The following is a 13,032-nucleotide window of genomic DNA, read 5'->3' as shown; positions in this document are numbered from 1 at the left end:
ACTCTTGGGGCTCAGCTCTCCAGCCACAACCCAGCTCAACTGCTCTCCTCCACAGCCAGCCCCTAACTTTGTCTTTGTCTTGTGTTTTGGCACAGCAGCCTCATCATGTGAGGCTATGACCGCCATTTTTCTTTATTAATTTTTAGCCATTTTTAAAAAAAATATCCTTTCGCTCTGTCTAATATCCTTAAGGAAATACAGCAAGGCTGCTTTTTTGTTTATTGTTCCATTTCCCTGACATTCTCCCTAGTCCCTTTTGAGAAAAATATTTGATTCCAAGCCAGCTCTTTTTTTAAAAAGAACCTTTCTTTCCATAGAATATTGTCCACAATGCCATAGAAGATGATCAACATTTTCATTGGTTTTGCATGCTTTACCTAACCCAGCTTTATATCTTTTTAATAAGTTTAATGTATCATCTAAGACTAACACTCTAAAAATGACTACTTTGCTTTTTCTATGATGAATGTGGAGTATAATATTATCTTTGATTTTTGAGCATACATCATTCTTCATCCTTTTGTTTCCTTAGTCCATAGGTCTTGCCATTCCTTTGCAAGCTCCTTCATGACCATTCTTGTACATTCTTGTCTACTTAATGGTATCTTAATATCCACCTCCTCGTTTTTCAAGCTCTGTCAGCCCTCTCAAATCCAGATATTCCAATATGTGCCAGAATCCATGCATTTGTAAGCAGAGGAATAGTCCCGCTATTGTGGGGAACTTTCCTGGCTTCTGCACTACCCCAGTGAAGTGGGCTAGTGAAAGGATCTGAGTCCTGACCCCCACTTCCTTTACCCAGTGGTCTCCCTGCCCTTGAGGACTCCCCTTCCACTCTCCTGTCTGACAGAGTCCTCGTAACCCCAACAAGGCTGGGCCCAGGATTCCTGGGGGGCTTAACCCCCGACCCTGCTGTGGTCACCTAGGACAGGGGCTAGCGTGTCCCCACTCCGGGGTACTCTCTCTGCACTGGGCACTTCTCTGACCCACTGATCATTACATACAATTTAAAGCAAATGCAAGTTATTTAATCAACAATTAATTTTAAAAAGAATAAGGAAAAATGGGAAAGATTAAACACATCAACCTGCTCTGTGGCAGGGAACATCACAAACAGTGTCTCTGGAATGTCAGGGCAGTTCACAGTCTGTCCTTGTAAGTCCCAGGCCTTCTTCTCAGGCCCTGGGTGTGCTGCAGGGATGCTGCGGGTTGGACACTTGCTCTGGTGGTGGCTACACGCTCCCAGGCTCTAAGTGGTAGGACCCTTCTTCCCAGTGTCGCCCCCTGCAGGCAGGGTCACGATCCAAGCCTGGCCTGCAGAGCCTCTTGGCTGAGGTGTCTCCCTGTGCTGGGCCCGCTGCCCAGGGTCCCCCTCGCTCTTCCCAGCTGCTCACTGCACCCAGCTCCGGACTGCTCCAGCCCCAGCTCCACCACTCTGTCTCAGCACTGCTGCTGCTGCTGCTCTGCCTCCAACTTCCTGGGCTGCTTCTTTGGCCCCTCTGCCTCCGGTTGCTACAGCTCTGCTCCCAGGACAGGGTCTGCTCTCTCTGGATCTGGCCCAGCTCTGCTCCCCAGCTCAGCTCGGGCCCCTGCTTTCTCCTTAGCTCAGCCCCACTCTGTCTGACCCAGGCAATTCCAGCTCACACAGAGGACGGGATCTCCCTGGCCTCCTGACTTCCTGATTAGCCTGCCCGCCCTGTCATTCAGGCTGACCTGGAGCATTGGCCTCTCCCCATTGCTCCTAGGGACTGGCGGTCTCAGGGTCCTGATTCCCCATTGACCCTTCCCCCTTTTAGTACTGGGAGCTAGCAACTAAAACACCCCCACTGACTGTTAGTGAGGGGGCAACAGTCCCCTTACACAATTGTTACACAGATACCTCCTTGCATTATTTCTGATGTTAGGAATATTATGTCACTTATTATGTCATGTCCACTCTCCAAAGTCCCTGTTTTGATTGTCATAATGCCTGACAAGGAATAAGATAAAATTAAACCTGCAGCTGGTTGCACATCTCTTATGCAGATTAGTGCCAACATTATTCCCATTACTTCAGCCATCAGAACTGTCACATAATTTGATAGCCTTTTAGATTTCTGGATTCCAAGACTGGGAACATAGAAGGCTGTTCCCACTCTCTGTTCTATCATCTTTTGATCCATCTGTATGGACTTGGCAAAGCTGGCCCCATTTTTCATCAATAAATTCAGAAATTTCATTGGCCATAATGTGTGAGGATTCTTCTTCTCTCAGTTTTTTCATACAATTCCAAAACCACTCATGGGGGAATAACTTTCCAGCTGTAATTTGATTTCCCATCACTACAAATTTTTAGTTCTCTCAATTTTTCTTTTTTACGTATCTCCTGATATTCTGAGGAAATCGGTGGCAATCCATATAATTTTGTCTACTAAGCTCCCAGTAATTTTTATAAATCTGTTGTGAACTTCTGTTTTCATGGTTCCCTTTTACCTTTGCCCAAAAGCTTAGAGCTAATAGTTCCATCCTTAGATTTATAGGTGCTTCTCCGTGGGTATCTGCAGTGGTGGTGGTCTCCTTGGACAACATGCCAATCACAGAGCTTGGACCCGGAGCAGTTCCAAGTTTCTAAGATTTGTTTTTGAGGCTGAACCAAAAGGTTGGCATTTGTAGTCTAAAACTGGTCTTGCTGTATACATCATCATCAATACCATCTTATCTGCACCCTTTTTGTTTCCAGCTACACTTTTAAGTAAGTTCATCCTACTTGTACACTTTTGTATGATATTATCTATGTGACCTTTCCAACTTAATTTATTATTAAACTCTATTCCCAGAAACAAACTTTTGAACTGTATGAATTTTTTCACCATAAAGAAATAAGTTCCAGTGTTCACGAATTTTCTTCCTGGTTAAAAGTGTTCCCTTTGTTTCTGCAAGTGAATTTACATCCCCTATCATTTTGCTGAAGTTCCTCATTTGTCTTTTCCTTACCTACTTTGTCTTTTATGCTTAGTTCTCATAACATAGACATCTGCAAAAAGGGAAGTACCTATTTCCGACTGCACGCTTTCTGGGAGGTCATTTATCACAATGAAAAACAAAGTAGAGCTAATAATACTCCCTTGTCGAGTTTCATTTGTAAGCTTGTAGCTTTTTTATAAAGCTGTCCCCACTTTGACTTGTATGGTTCTGTCTCTTAAAAAGGCCCGTATCCACCACAAATGTTCTCTTTATTTCAGTTTTGGCTAGTTTATAGGAGGCCTTTTATCCATAGCATGTCAGATGCTTTTTCAGTGTCCAGGAAGACTGTTAGCATAAAGTTCCTAGTCCTTATGCTTATTTTGTCCTTCATTTCTAATCTTATTATATGGTCAACTGCACATCTTCCTTTACTTTTCTTTGTACCTCAGTTATAATATCATTTTTCTCCAAATATATCACTCATCTTACATGTATCATTTTTTCCCCATGATTTTCCCCACACATGTTGTGGGGGCAATAGGCCTATAAGCATCAGGTCTTGAATGGACCTCGCCTGGCTTCCGAATTGGTATTACCATTGCTTGTTTCCATTCTATTGGCAGCAATCCTTTTCCCATATATTATTATAGAATGCAGTAGAATCTTTGGCCCCCTTCTGACAAGTGTTGGAGCATTTCATTACTTTATATTATCTTTACTGGGAGCTGTATTTTTTCCTTTTTCTAATTGCTGCAATACTTCATACTAAAATTTTTGTTTAACACATCATCAGTATATTCTCTCCAGCCATTTAATAGTTCACAGTTTTCCTCATGAAACTTATTGCTTTGATTCATATCGCTACTGACCTTTTGGAATTCTTTTGCTAAAATGTCTGCCTTTCCTAGGCTGGACACCTCAGTTTCATTGTTTACGATAAGACCAAGTATACATTTACTTTTACATCGAATCCCATTCATTCATAGAATTTTGGAAAGCTTTGCATCTTTGTTCCATTTCCCACAGAAATTTCTCCAACTTTCTTTTTTTGTCTTTTTCATAATCCTTTGTGCCACCACCTTACATCTTTTGTAATTCATTAAGTCTTAACTATTCATTGTGTGTTTTGCTTGCTTGCATGCCTTATGTCTTACCTTGATTGATCATTTGCAATCCTCATTCCACCAGGGAACCAGATTTCTAAGTCTAGGGCAGGGGTAATCAATTATTTTTTATCAAGGTCCAAATTTCTTGGTCAAGGTATAGTCAAGGTCCAGACTCCAGAGAAAATACTACAGAAATAACAACAATGATAAAAAGGAAATAAAAAGATTTTGTGGTCCATTCAAAAGAGTCTGGTGGTCCGGATTTGGCCCCCAATCTCCCTATTGACTATCCCAGGGCAATTCGATGTTTCGTAAATGGCCGGATCAGCTGCTGTTGTAATTCCTTTTATTACATTTGTTGTAGAATTGTCCTAGGTTGTCACTTGTACAGTTACTACATAAATATTTATCACATTTAATCTAGGAAAGCTCCTGGTCAGCTTTTCGAAAATTCCAGCTAGGACTCTTTTGGTGTTTTCAACATTTTCTCAGCCTTGGCACTCAATAAGTTAATGGGAAGTGATCACTTTCCATTATCTTCTCTCTAAATTTCTGAGCTGCATTTACTAGCTATATGATTTGCTGCAATTCCCACATCCAAAACAGAAAAGGATCCAACCATAGAATTAAATCTTGTATTCAATATTACGCATATCAATAAATTGTTCTAAGCATTTATGATTTAGGTAAGTTTTCTTACTTCCTCATAACTTATTATGACCTGTATTAATGTCTCTGCAAATTATGAATGGGTTTTTGACATTCTAAAATAACCAGTTTTTCTGATTCTAAAATAACTAATTTTTACATGGATTATAAACATTATAAATCCGTATATACCGGTAAGTGTTTTTGTTCTGCATGGGAAACTCAATAGCATTATAGTTAAAACTTAGTTTCTGCATATCCATGTCTCCTCTCGGTCCCTGCAGAGTATATCATGCCTCAGTAGATTGAACACAAGTTTACTTATTAGCTGTGTTTCTTGCACACACATTACATCAGGTTTTTTTCCCATTTCAAAGATGGCTTTCTTAAATTCCTGTCCATGCATTATTAAACTATGTGCATTCCAGCTAAGGATTGGTAAAACCATTTTAATTAATCTGTATTATTGCCTTTATTTAAAATTGCGTAAATGTGGTCTATCAAGAGATTGTCTATTTTTAGATATTTTTCTGCTGCTTTTGCTGGTTTTAATCCTTTCAGGTTTTTTCCCTGTGTGCAAGGTAGTTAATTACTTCTATAAACTTCTCTTTACCTAGAAGCAATACATCATCTTCCATTCCTCTCACATTCTCCTCCCTGACCACATGTGTGTTCTGTTATGCCATACATCTTTTCTCATATTTGAGTATTTTTCTTTTACTATTTTCTGCCGTAGATACTTTTTGGTAACCTCTGCATAGGATACCTTTTGAATGGTTTTATTTCTTTGTATTTCTGTAGCTTGTTCTGCTACTGCACATCCTTTATATGCTGCACCTTGCTTTCTCCTGTAATTGCTGCATTTAGGTTCTGTTCCTTCTACACAATTCTCATATGAGTGATTTACTCCACATTTACTGCACCTCTTTGTTCCCTTATAAATAGCTGCAGCATATCCAAACATTTGACAATTTTATAGCACCTCACCGGGGGGGAATATATGGTTTACCCAGCAAGATTGATACTCCATTTAGACCGTATCCCAAAGTATCCAACCTTTAAGTGTTATGCTTACGGCCGTAGGTGGCCATGTTTCTCCCTCTTTCCTACAAAGTAACTGTTTAACAAACAATACTATCTTCATCTGTACTCTTTTTTTTTCTATCATCCTTGGACAGCCCCAGCACCACTCCATACATTACCTCTCTTCCTTCTGTCAGGAATTTAGGCAGTTGACAAGTAACTTTCATTTTCCCTATGGTTACAGTTTTAAGAAGCTTTTCAGGTTGCTACTTATGTGTACATTCTATCAATAGATTTCCACCCTGCATTTTTTTAGCTCTTTGCATGTCACCAACACTGCACTTGAGCCATTCTGCCATTTTCAGGGCATTAACCTCTCCTATTTTCACATCTTCTGCCACTGATTTGACAACAATGAAATCAGGGCTGGCTCTAGGTTTTTTGCCGCCCCAAGCAAAAAATTTGCTTCCCCAACTGCCCAAGCAAAAAAAACAATTAAAAAAAAAAAAGGGTGACGGGAACGCTGCCCCTGGAATTGTGCCGCCCCAAGCATGTGCTGGCTTTGCTGGTGCCTAGAGCCAGTCCTGGATGAAATGTTGACTTTTATCCTATTTTTGTTGTTCGTTTCTATGGATTCCTTCTTCTTCAAATCCTGAAATGTAAAGTGTTTTTTTTCTTTTTTCCAAGCTGAGACCATTCCTCATCCCCTGCTGCTTCTCCTTCATAGCCTTGTCCTTCTCTCCCCCACCTCCTTTATCAGTTTTAGTGTTCAGCATCTTTTCAGCTGGGGGCCCAGGGCCAGCTGCAGCCATCCACTCAGCCTGCTCCTATAGCCTGCCGTCATCATCTTCAGCCAGACACCAGCATTCAGCCTGACTCAAACCTCAGCCCAGCAGCTAAGCCCTATGTCAAGGTTCCTTCCCCATTCTGAACTCTAGGGTACCGATGAGGGGACCTGCATGAAAAACCCCCTAAGGTTATTTTTACCAACTTAGATTAAAACTTCACCAAGGTACAAACTATTTTACCTTTTGTCTCTGGACTTTATTGCTGCCACCACCAAGCGTCTAACAAAATATAACTGGGAAAGAGCCCATTTGGAAACATCTTTCCCCCCAAATCACCCCAATCTCTACATCCCCTTTCCTGGGGAAGGCTTGATAAAAATCCTCACCAATTTGCATAGGTAAACACAGACCCAAACCCTTGGATCTTAAGCACAATGAAAAAGCAATCAAAAGAAGAGTTTTAATTAAAGAAAAAGTAAAAGAATCACCTCTGTAAAATCAGGATGGTAAATACCTTACAGGGTAATCAGATTCAAAACATAGAGAATCCCTCTAGGCAAAACCTTAAGTTACAAAAAGAACCAAAAACAGGAATATACATTCCATTCAGCACAGCTTATTTTATCAGCCATTTAAATAAAACAGAATCTAACGCATATCTAACTAGATTGCTTATTAACGCTTTACAGGAGTTCTGACCTGCATTCCTGCTCTGGTCCCAGCAAAAGCCACACACAGACAGAGAGAACCCTTTGTTCCACCCCCACCCCTCCAGCTTTGAAAATATCTTGTCTCCTCATTGGCCATTTTGGTCAGGTGCCAGCAAGGTTATCTTTAGCTTCTTAACTCTTTACAGGTGAAAGGGTTTTTCCTCTGCCGAGGAGGGATTTAAAGGTGTTTACCCTTCCCTTTATATTTATGACACCCTATCTGGGCCTGGGCCCAGGCCAACCTTCCCAGCCCCTAACTGCTGGCCTTCCTCCCCTTTAAATCCTACACCCAGTACAGGTGTGGCAAGGTGGGGCTAGCTGAACAGGGCTGTCTATCCTGGGCCTCTCACCCTTAAATTGGCAGGCTAACCTGTTACAAGCGTAATTTGTCTAAATTTTATTTTGTCAGAAATGTTCCAAATATTTCTAGTCTTAAGTGTTAAGGCTACAGCATCTACAAGCTTGAAGCTTCACGCTCAGCCAAGCATGGATGCAGCCCTAACAACGCTGTTCACTTGATACTGCCGACCAGATGATGTAATTGTCTTATGATGACAACATACTGTTTTATAATCTGCCAGACTTCCATCTTCTATGCTGCTAAATTTAACCTGTGTGTCCTCACTAGGGACTTTGGCAAACCATGCTGGAATAAAGGTGAACTCATGCAAAACTTGATATAAATCTCTTCTGAGGAGGAAAAGGTTGGATTTAATGTTCTCTTAGCTAAACTCTCCAATCAAGTAACAAAAGCGTCTGCCAAGAAATTCTGATTTTATGAGATTTTCCCCTCTAGTTTGGCATAACTAATGGCTGAGATCATATGAAGAAGCATTGCATCTTTGTGGCTTAGAAAGAAACCACTGGACTTTCTCCGATTGGTAGCCCCAAAACAGACTTTTCATGTCTTCCACTGGAATGACTACAGAATATGCCATAGTGGACGGATAAGCAGTGAAATTGATTGCACAGCAGAATAGCCTCAGATTTACTAGGGCCAAAACCTAGTCTGATAGAAGTTAATGACAAAATTCACATGGATTTCCATTGAAGCATCATTTCACCCTAAATATGTAATAATTCTATTGTCATAGGAGTAAGTGGGTTAGCAAAGGGATGCTGTTTCGTCTTGCTGTGCAAATTTAGACCCATATTCAAAGGTGACTTTTAAGAGGGTTTGTAAGTTACACAAAAGTAAGTGAGTGTGCATCTAACAGCTTGTCTATACTAGAAAGTTGTGCAACCTTAATTATAACAGTATAGTTAAAGAATTACAATCCTCCTTGTATGGATGCATTTGTTTTATATGTGTGTTTTATATTGGTATAGCTGTTCCTGTACCGAAAGGGGAATGACTATCCCAGTATAAACCACCTTTATATCAGCATAATTATGTCCACACTAAGACTTTTACTGATATAAATATGTCAGTTAAAAAAAATCACATCCTTAACCAAAATAGTAATACCAGTAAAATTTTTAGGTGTAGACCAAGCCTAAGTAAAGCAGTCTGTTAAGTGTCCACTGGCATCCGGGACGTAGGCCGGAGAATGTAGAAGGTGTAAGTTTGCCAAAATTTTGACTCCCTCTTGATATGCTGCCACTCACTTAGACTTATCTGAGTTAACCCACCAAATTTTGCTTTGTAGTTGAGATTGAAAATGGATGTTTACTTGTGTATTCATTAATTTGATCCAGGACAAAGGTTCTTACCTACTTGCCATGATATGGCTTTTTGCTGGAAAAATGGCAAACTTACATCCAAAGGCAAAATTGTGAATTTTAAAAATTTTGCTTTTTTTCACCAAATCAGCTCCACACTATTCTGTGCAAAATTAGCTTTTTACCACCTCATATTTCCCAAAAATATATATGAGGTGTGAATGAAAATGGTTTTGTTTTTTCTCATCAAAACTTGGAGAGAAAAGTATCCCCTCTTACCCCCGATTTTGCCAAAAGCAAGAATTTGTGTTTTACAGCTCTAGCAAGAATAAAAATTTTAAGTGTCACGTGAGATGAACAAAGATATCAGGCTGTCTTCCTTACGTTGCTGGAAGCGTAATGTTTGCAAGTCGGTCATTTATAAACCACAGATGGACAAGGCTTTCCATAAACAGGTGAAATGAGTGGGGGTGTGCTTGACATATCTCTAGATTTATAAAATAGACTCTCTGCCCCAGAAGCTCTTACTTAAATATTTCCATGATATCCACCACTATTGTATCTGAGTACATTACAGTAATTAAAAAGAAATACAAAACATCAGCATACAGAAGGATGATTTAGTAAAATTACTGTTCTACAGCAGACTCTTGTTCAAGCCTAATTAGTTAAAAGACTTGCATCATTCCCTGAAGGCATGGTAGATTCTCAGAGGGAGCTGATCCAACAGATGTAGGGTCTTGGCTGAGAACACTGTGAGTGTGTCTACATTGCAATAAAAAACCCACAGCACTGAGTCTCAGAACTTGGTTCAATTGACTCAGACTTCTGAGGCTTAGGCTGCGGGGCTAAAAATTACAGTGTAGACACTAAGAGTCACTCAGAAACATTGAATTGTTTCCTTTCAATACTATGGATACATTCTAATATAAATACAAATATAAAATATAGGTATATAATATTAAAATCAATATTTTACTGTAAAGTAAAACTAAATGAAACATTGATGTTAACAGAACAAGAAAGTCAAAACCATTAATTTCAACTGTCTTCCATCAAAAATGTTTGTCAAAATTGAGACATTCTCATACAGCGTTTCAATTTTGATGACACTACCTTTTCCGTCAGAAAACTGTTCCTTTGACAGTTTTTCAACCATCTTTTGTACTGTCCTGTCTCTGAGAGTGGTCAATGCTGGATTCTCCAGAGAGAGGTGTTAAACATCCATACTGTAACATGTGGGGTGGGGGAGAATATCCTCTTGACCCCAGCTGCTGATCAGTTTATGTTCTAAATGACATGACTTTATAGCCCTTGTAATTTTTATCCTATCTGTGCTACTCCCAGAGAGAGAAATTGAGCAAGATGTTTCAAATTGTCATAAGTAACATAGCCAGAGGTTTTCCAGCTCTCTCATACTGCAGATCATTCCTCTTTTAATACCACAGGTGTGTATTTATCAAAAAGTTGAATTCTGTGGTCCACCAGCCAAGGCTCCACAATTTGAGAACTGCAGCTTTTGAACAGTATTCAGTGCTCATACATATTCTCTCTCATGTACAGACAAAAATCAAGAGCAAGTTACTGAGACATACAGCTGGTCAGAAAATGGAGGGTTTTTTCAATGGAAAATTTAGAGTTTTCAGTGAAAATCGAAAACTGAAATGTTCTGGCCAAAAATCAAAATATTTAATTTGCCAGCCTCGTCTCATCGAAATTGTAGTTCAGATGTTTCATGCTCCTGTTCTCTCTACAGACTTGGTTCTCTGGCTGTACTACATTTCCCATTAGGCACCACAGTCTCCTCTCTTAGTAAAATGAGGCAGTGCTTCATGCAGTTGCATGGCCACAATGCATCATGGGAGATGAAGTCCAGTTGGGAAGCCTGGCCCATCCAGGAGATCAGAAATATGAGGGAACCAAACTGCAACTCACATAATACATCACACTGGCATTTCAGAACTGATTTTTTTTTCAGATTTTTGGACATTCCATTTTTCTACCAAAAAAATCCCCAAAATTTTCAGCAGAAAGCAGACACTTTTTTGCTAAAAAATTCATTTATTTGAAAACCCAATTTTCCATCATAGAACAGATTTGATGAAAAAATTTCCACCAACCCTGTTGAGATTATTGTGTAGCCAGGCTTGGTTCTAAAGTAGCAGGTTGTGATGTGATTTCTTTTATTTTGCATGTCTAGTTAATCATTTAAACCTCACTGAATGAATCATAGAATCACAGGGTTGGAAGGGACCTCAGGAGGCCATCTAGTCCAATCCCCTATACAAAGCAGGACCAACACCCACTAAATCATCCCAGCCAGGGCTTTGTCAAGCCGGGCCTTAAAAACCTCTAAGGATGGAGATTCCACCACCTCCCTAGGCAACCCATTCCAGTGCTTAACCACCCTCCTGGTGAAATAGTGTTTCCTGATATCCAACCTAGACCTCCCCCACTTCAACTTGCTTCTTGTTCTGTCATCTGTCACCACTAAGAACAGCCTAGCTCCATCCTCTTTGGAACCCCCCTTCAGGTCATTGAAGGTTGCTATCAAATCTCCCCTCACTCTTCTCTTCTGTAGACTAAATAACCCTATTTCCGTCAGCCTCTTCTCATAAGTCATGTGCCCTAGCCCCCTAATAATTTTTGCTGCCCTCCGCTGGACTTTCTCCAATTTGTCCACATCCCTTCTGCAGTGAGGGGACCAAAACTGGATGCAATACTCCAGGTGTGGCTTCACCAGTGCCAAATAGAGGGGAATAATCACTTTCTTCGGTCTGCTGGCAATGCTCCTACTAATGCAGCGCAATATGCCGTTAGCCTTCTTGGCAACAAGGGCACACTGCTGACTCATAGCCAGCTTATCATCCACTGTAATCCCAACGTCCTTTTCTGCAGCACTGCTGCTTAGCTGGTCGGTCCCCAGCATGTAGCAGTGCATGGGATTTTTCCTTCCTAAGTGTAGGACTCTGCACTTGTCCCTGTTGAACCTCATCAGATTTCTTTTGGCCCAATCCTCCAATTTGTTTAGGTCACTCTGGAACCTATCCCTATCCTCCAGTTTATCTACCTCTCCCCCCATCTTCGTGTCATCTGCAAACTTGGTGAGGGTGCAATTAATCCCATCATCCAGATCATTAATAAAGATGTTGAACAAAACCGGCCCCAGGATTGACACCTGGGGCACTCCGCTTGATACCAGCTGCCAAGTAGACATCAAGCCGTTTATCACTACCCATTAAGCCCGACAATCTAGCAAGTTTTCTATCCACCTTATAGTCCATTCATCCAATCCATACTTTTTTAACTTGCTGGCAAGAATACTGAGGGAGACCATATCAAAAAGCTTTGCTAAAGTCAAAATATATCACATCCATCGCTTTCCCCATATCCACAGTGCCAGTTATATCATCGTAGAAGGCAATCAGGTTGGTCGGGCATGACTTGCCCTTGGTGAATCCATGTTGACTGTTCTGATCCCCTTCCTCTCCTCCAAGTGTTTTAAAATGGATTCCTTGAGGACCTGCTGGGGACTGAAGTGAGGCTGACCGGTCTGTAGTTCTCCAGGTTCTCTTTCTTCCCTTTTTTAAATATGAGCACTATATTTGCCTTTTTCCAATTGTCCGGGACCTCCCCCGATAGTCATGAGTTTTCAGAGATAATGGCCAATGGCTCTGCAATCACATCAGCCAACTCCCTCAGCACTCTTGGATGCATTAGATCCGGACCAAGGACTTGTGTGTGTCCAGCTTTTCTAAATAGTCCTTAACCTGTTCTTTCACCATTGAGGGCTGCTCACCTCCTCCCCATACTGTGTTGCCCATGCAGCAGTCTGGGAGCTGACCTTGTCTGTGAAGACCGAGACAAAAAAAGCATTGAGTACTTCAGCTTTTTCCACATCATCTGTCACTATGTTGCCATTCAGTAAGGGTCCCACACTTTCCCTGACCACCTTCTTGTTGCTAACATACCTGTAGAAACCCTTCTTGTTACCCTTCACAACCCTTGCTAGCTGCAACTCCAATTGTGCCTTGGCCTTCCTGATTAGGTGAGAGGGATAGGTCAGTGGTTTAAGCATTGGCCTGCTAAACCCAGGGTTGTGAGTTCAATCCTTGAGGGGGCCATTTAGGGATCTGGGGCAAAAATTGGGGA

At 41.0% G+C, this 13,032-nt stretch overlaps 1 protein-coding gene across 15 annotated transcripts in view; it reads left to right on the top strand.

The window, feature by feature from the left end:
- Positions 1-13,032, top strand: part of LOC140895616 (OX-2 membrane glycoprotein-like) — a 135,998-nt gene that overhangs the window by 27,268 nt on the left and 95,698 nt on the right. The window contains exon 6 of one of the 15 annotated variants that reach the window (XM_073305882.1): positions 2,512-2,653. The exons of the other annotated variants lie outside the window; for them this stretch is intronic. Within the exon in view, the coding sequence (XP_073161983.1) occupies positions 2,512-2,519 (8 nt within the window). The 3' untranslated portion in view covers positions 2,520-2,653. Of the gene's footprint in view, positions 1-2,511; positions 2,654-13,032 lie in introns of those variants that run through there. 15 annotated transcript variants of the gene reach the window in all.

The sequence above is a fragment of the Lepidochelys kempii genome, chromosome 1, assembly GCF_965140265.1.
Source record: "Lepidochelys kempii isolate rLepKem1 chromosome 1, rLepKem1.hap2, whole genome shotgun sequence".
NCBI classification, from domain to species: domain Eukaryota; kingdom Metazoa; phylum Chordata; order Testudines; family Cheloniidae; genus Lepidochelys; species Lepidochelys kempii.
Note: the sequence above shows the minus strand (reverse complement) of the source record. Positions and strands in the feature narration are given on the sequence as shown.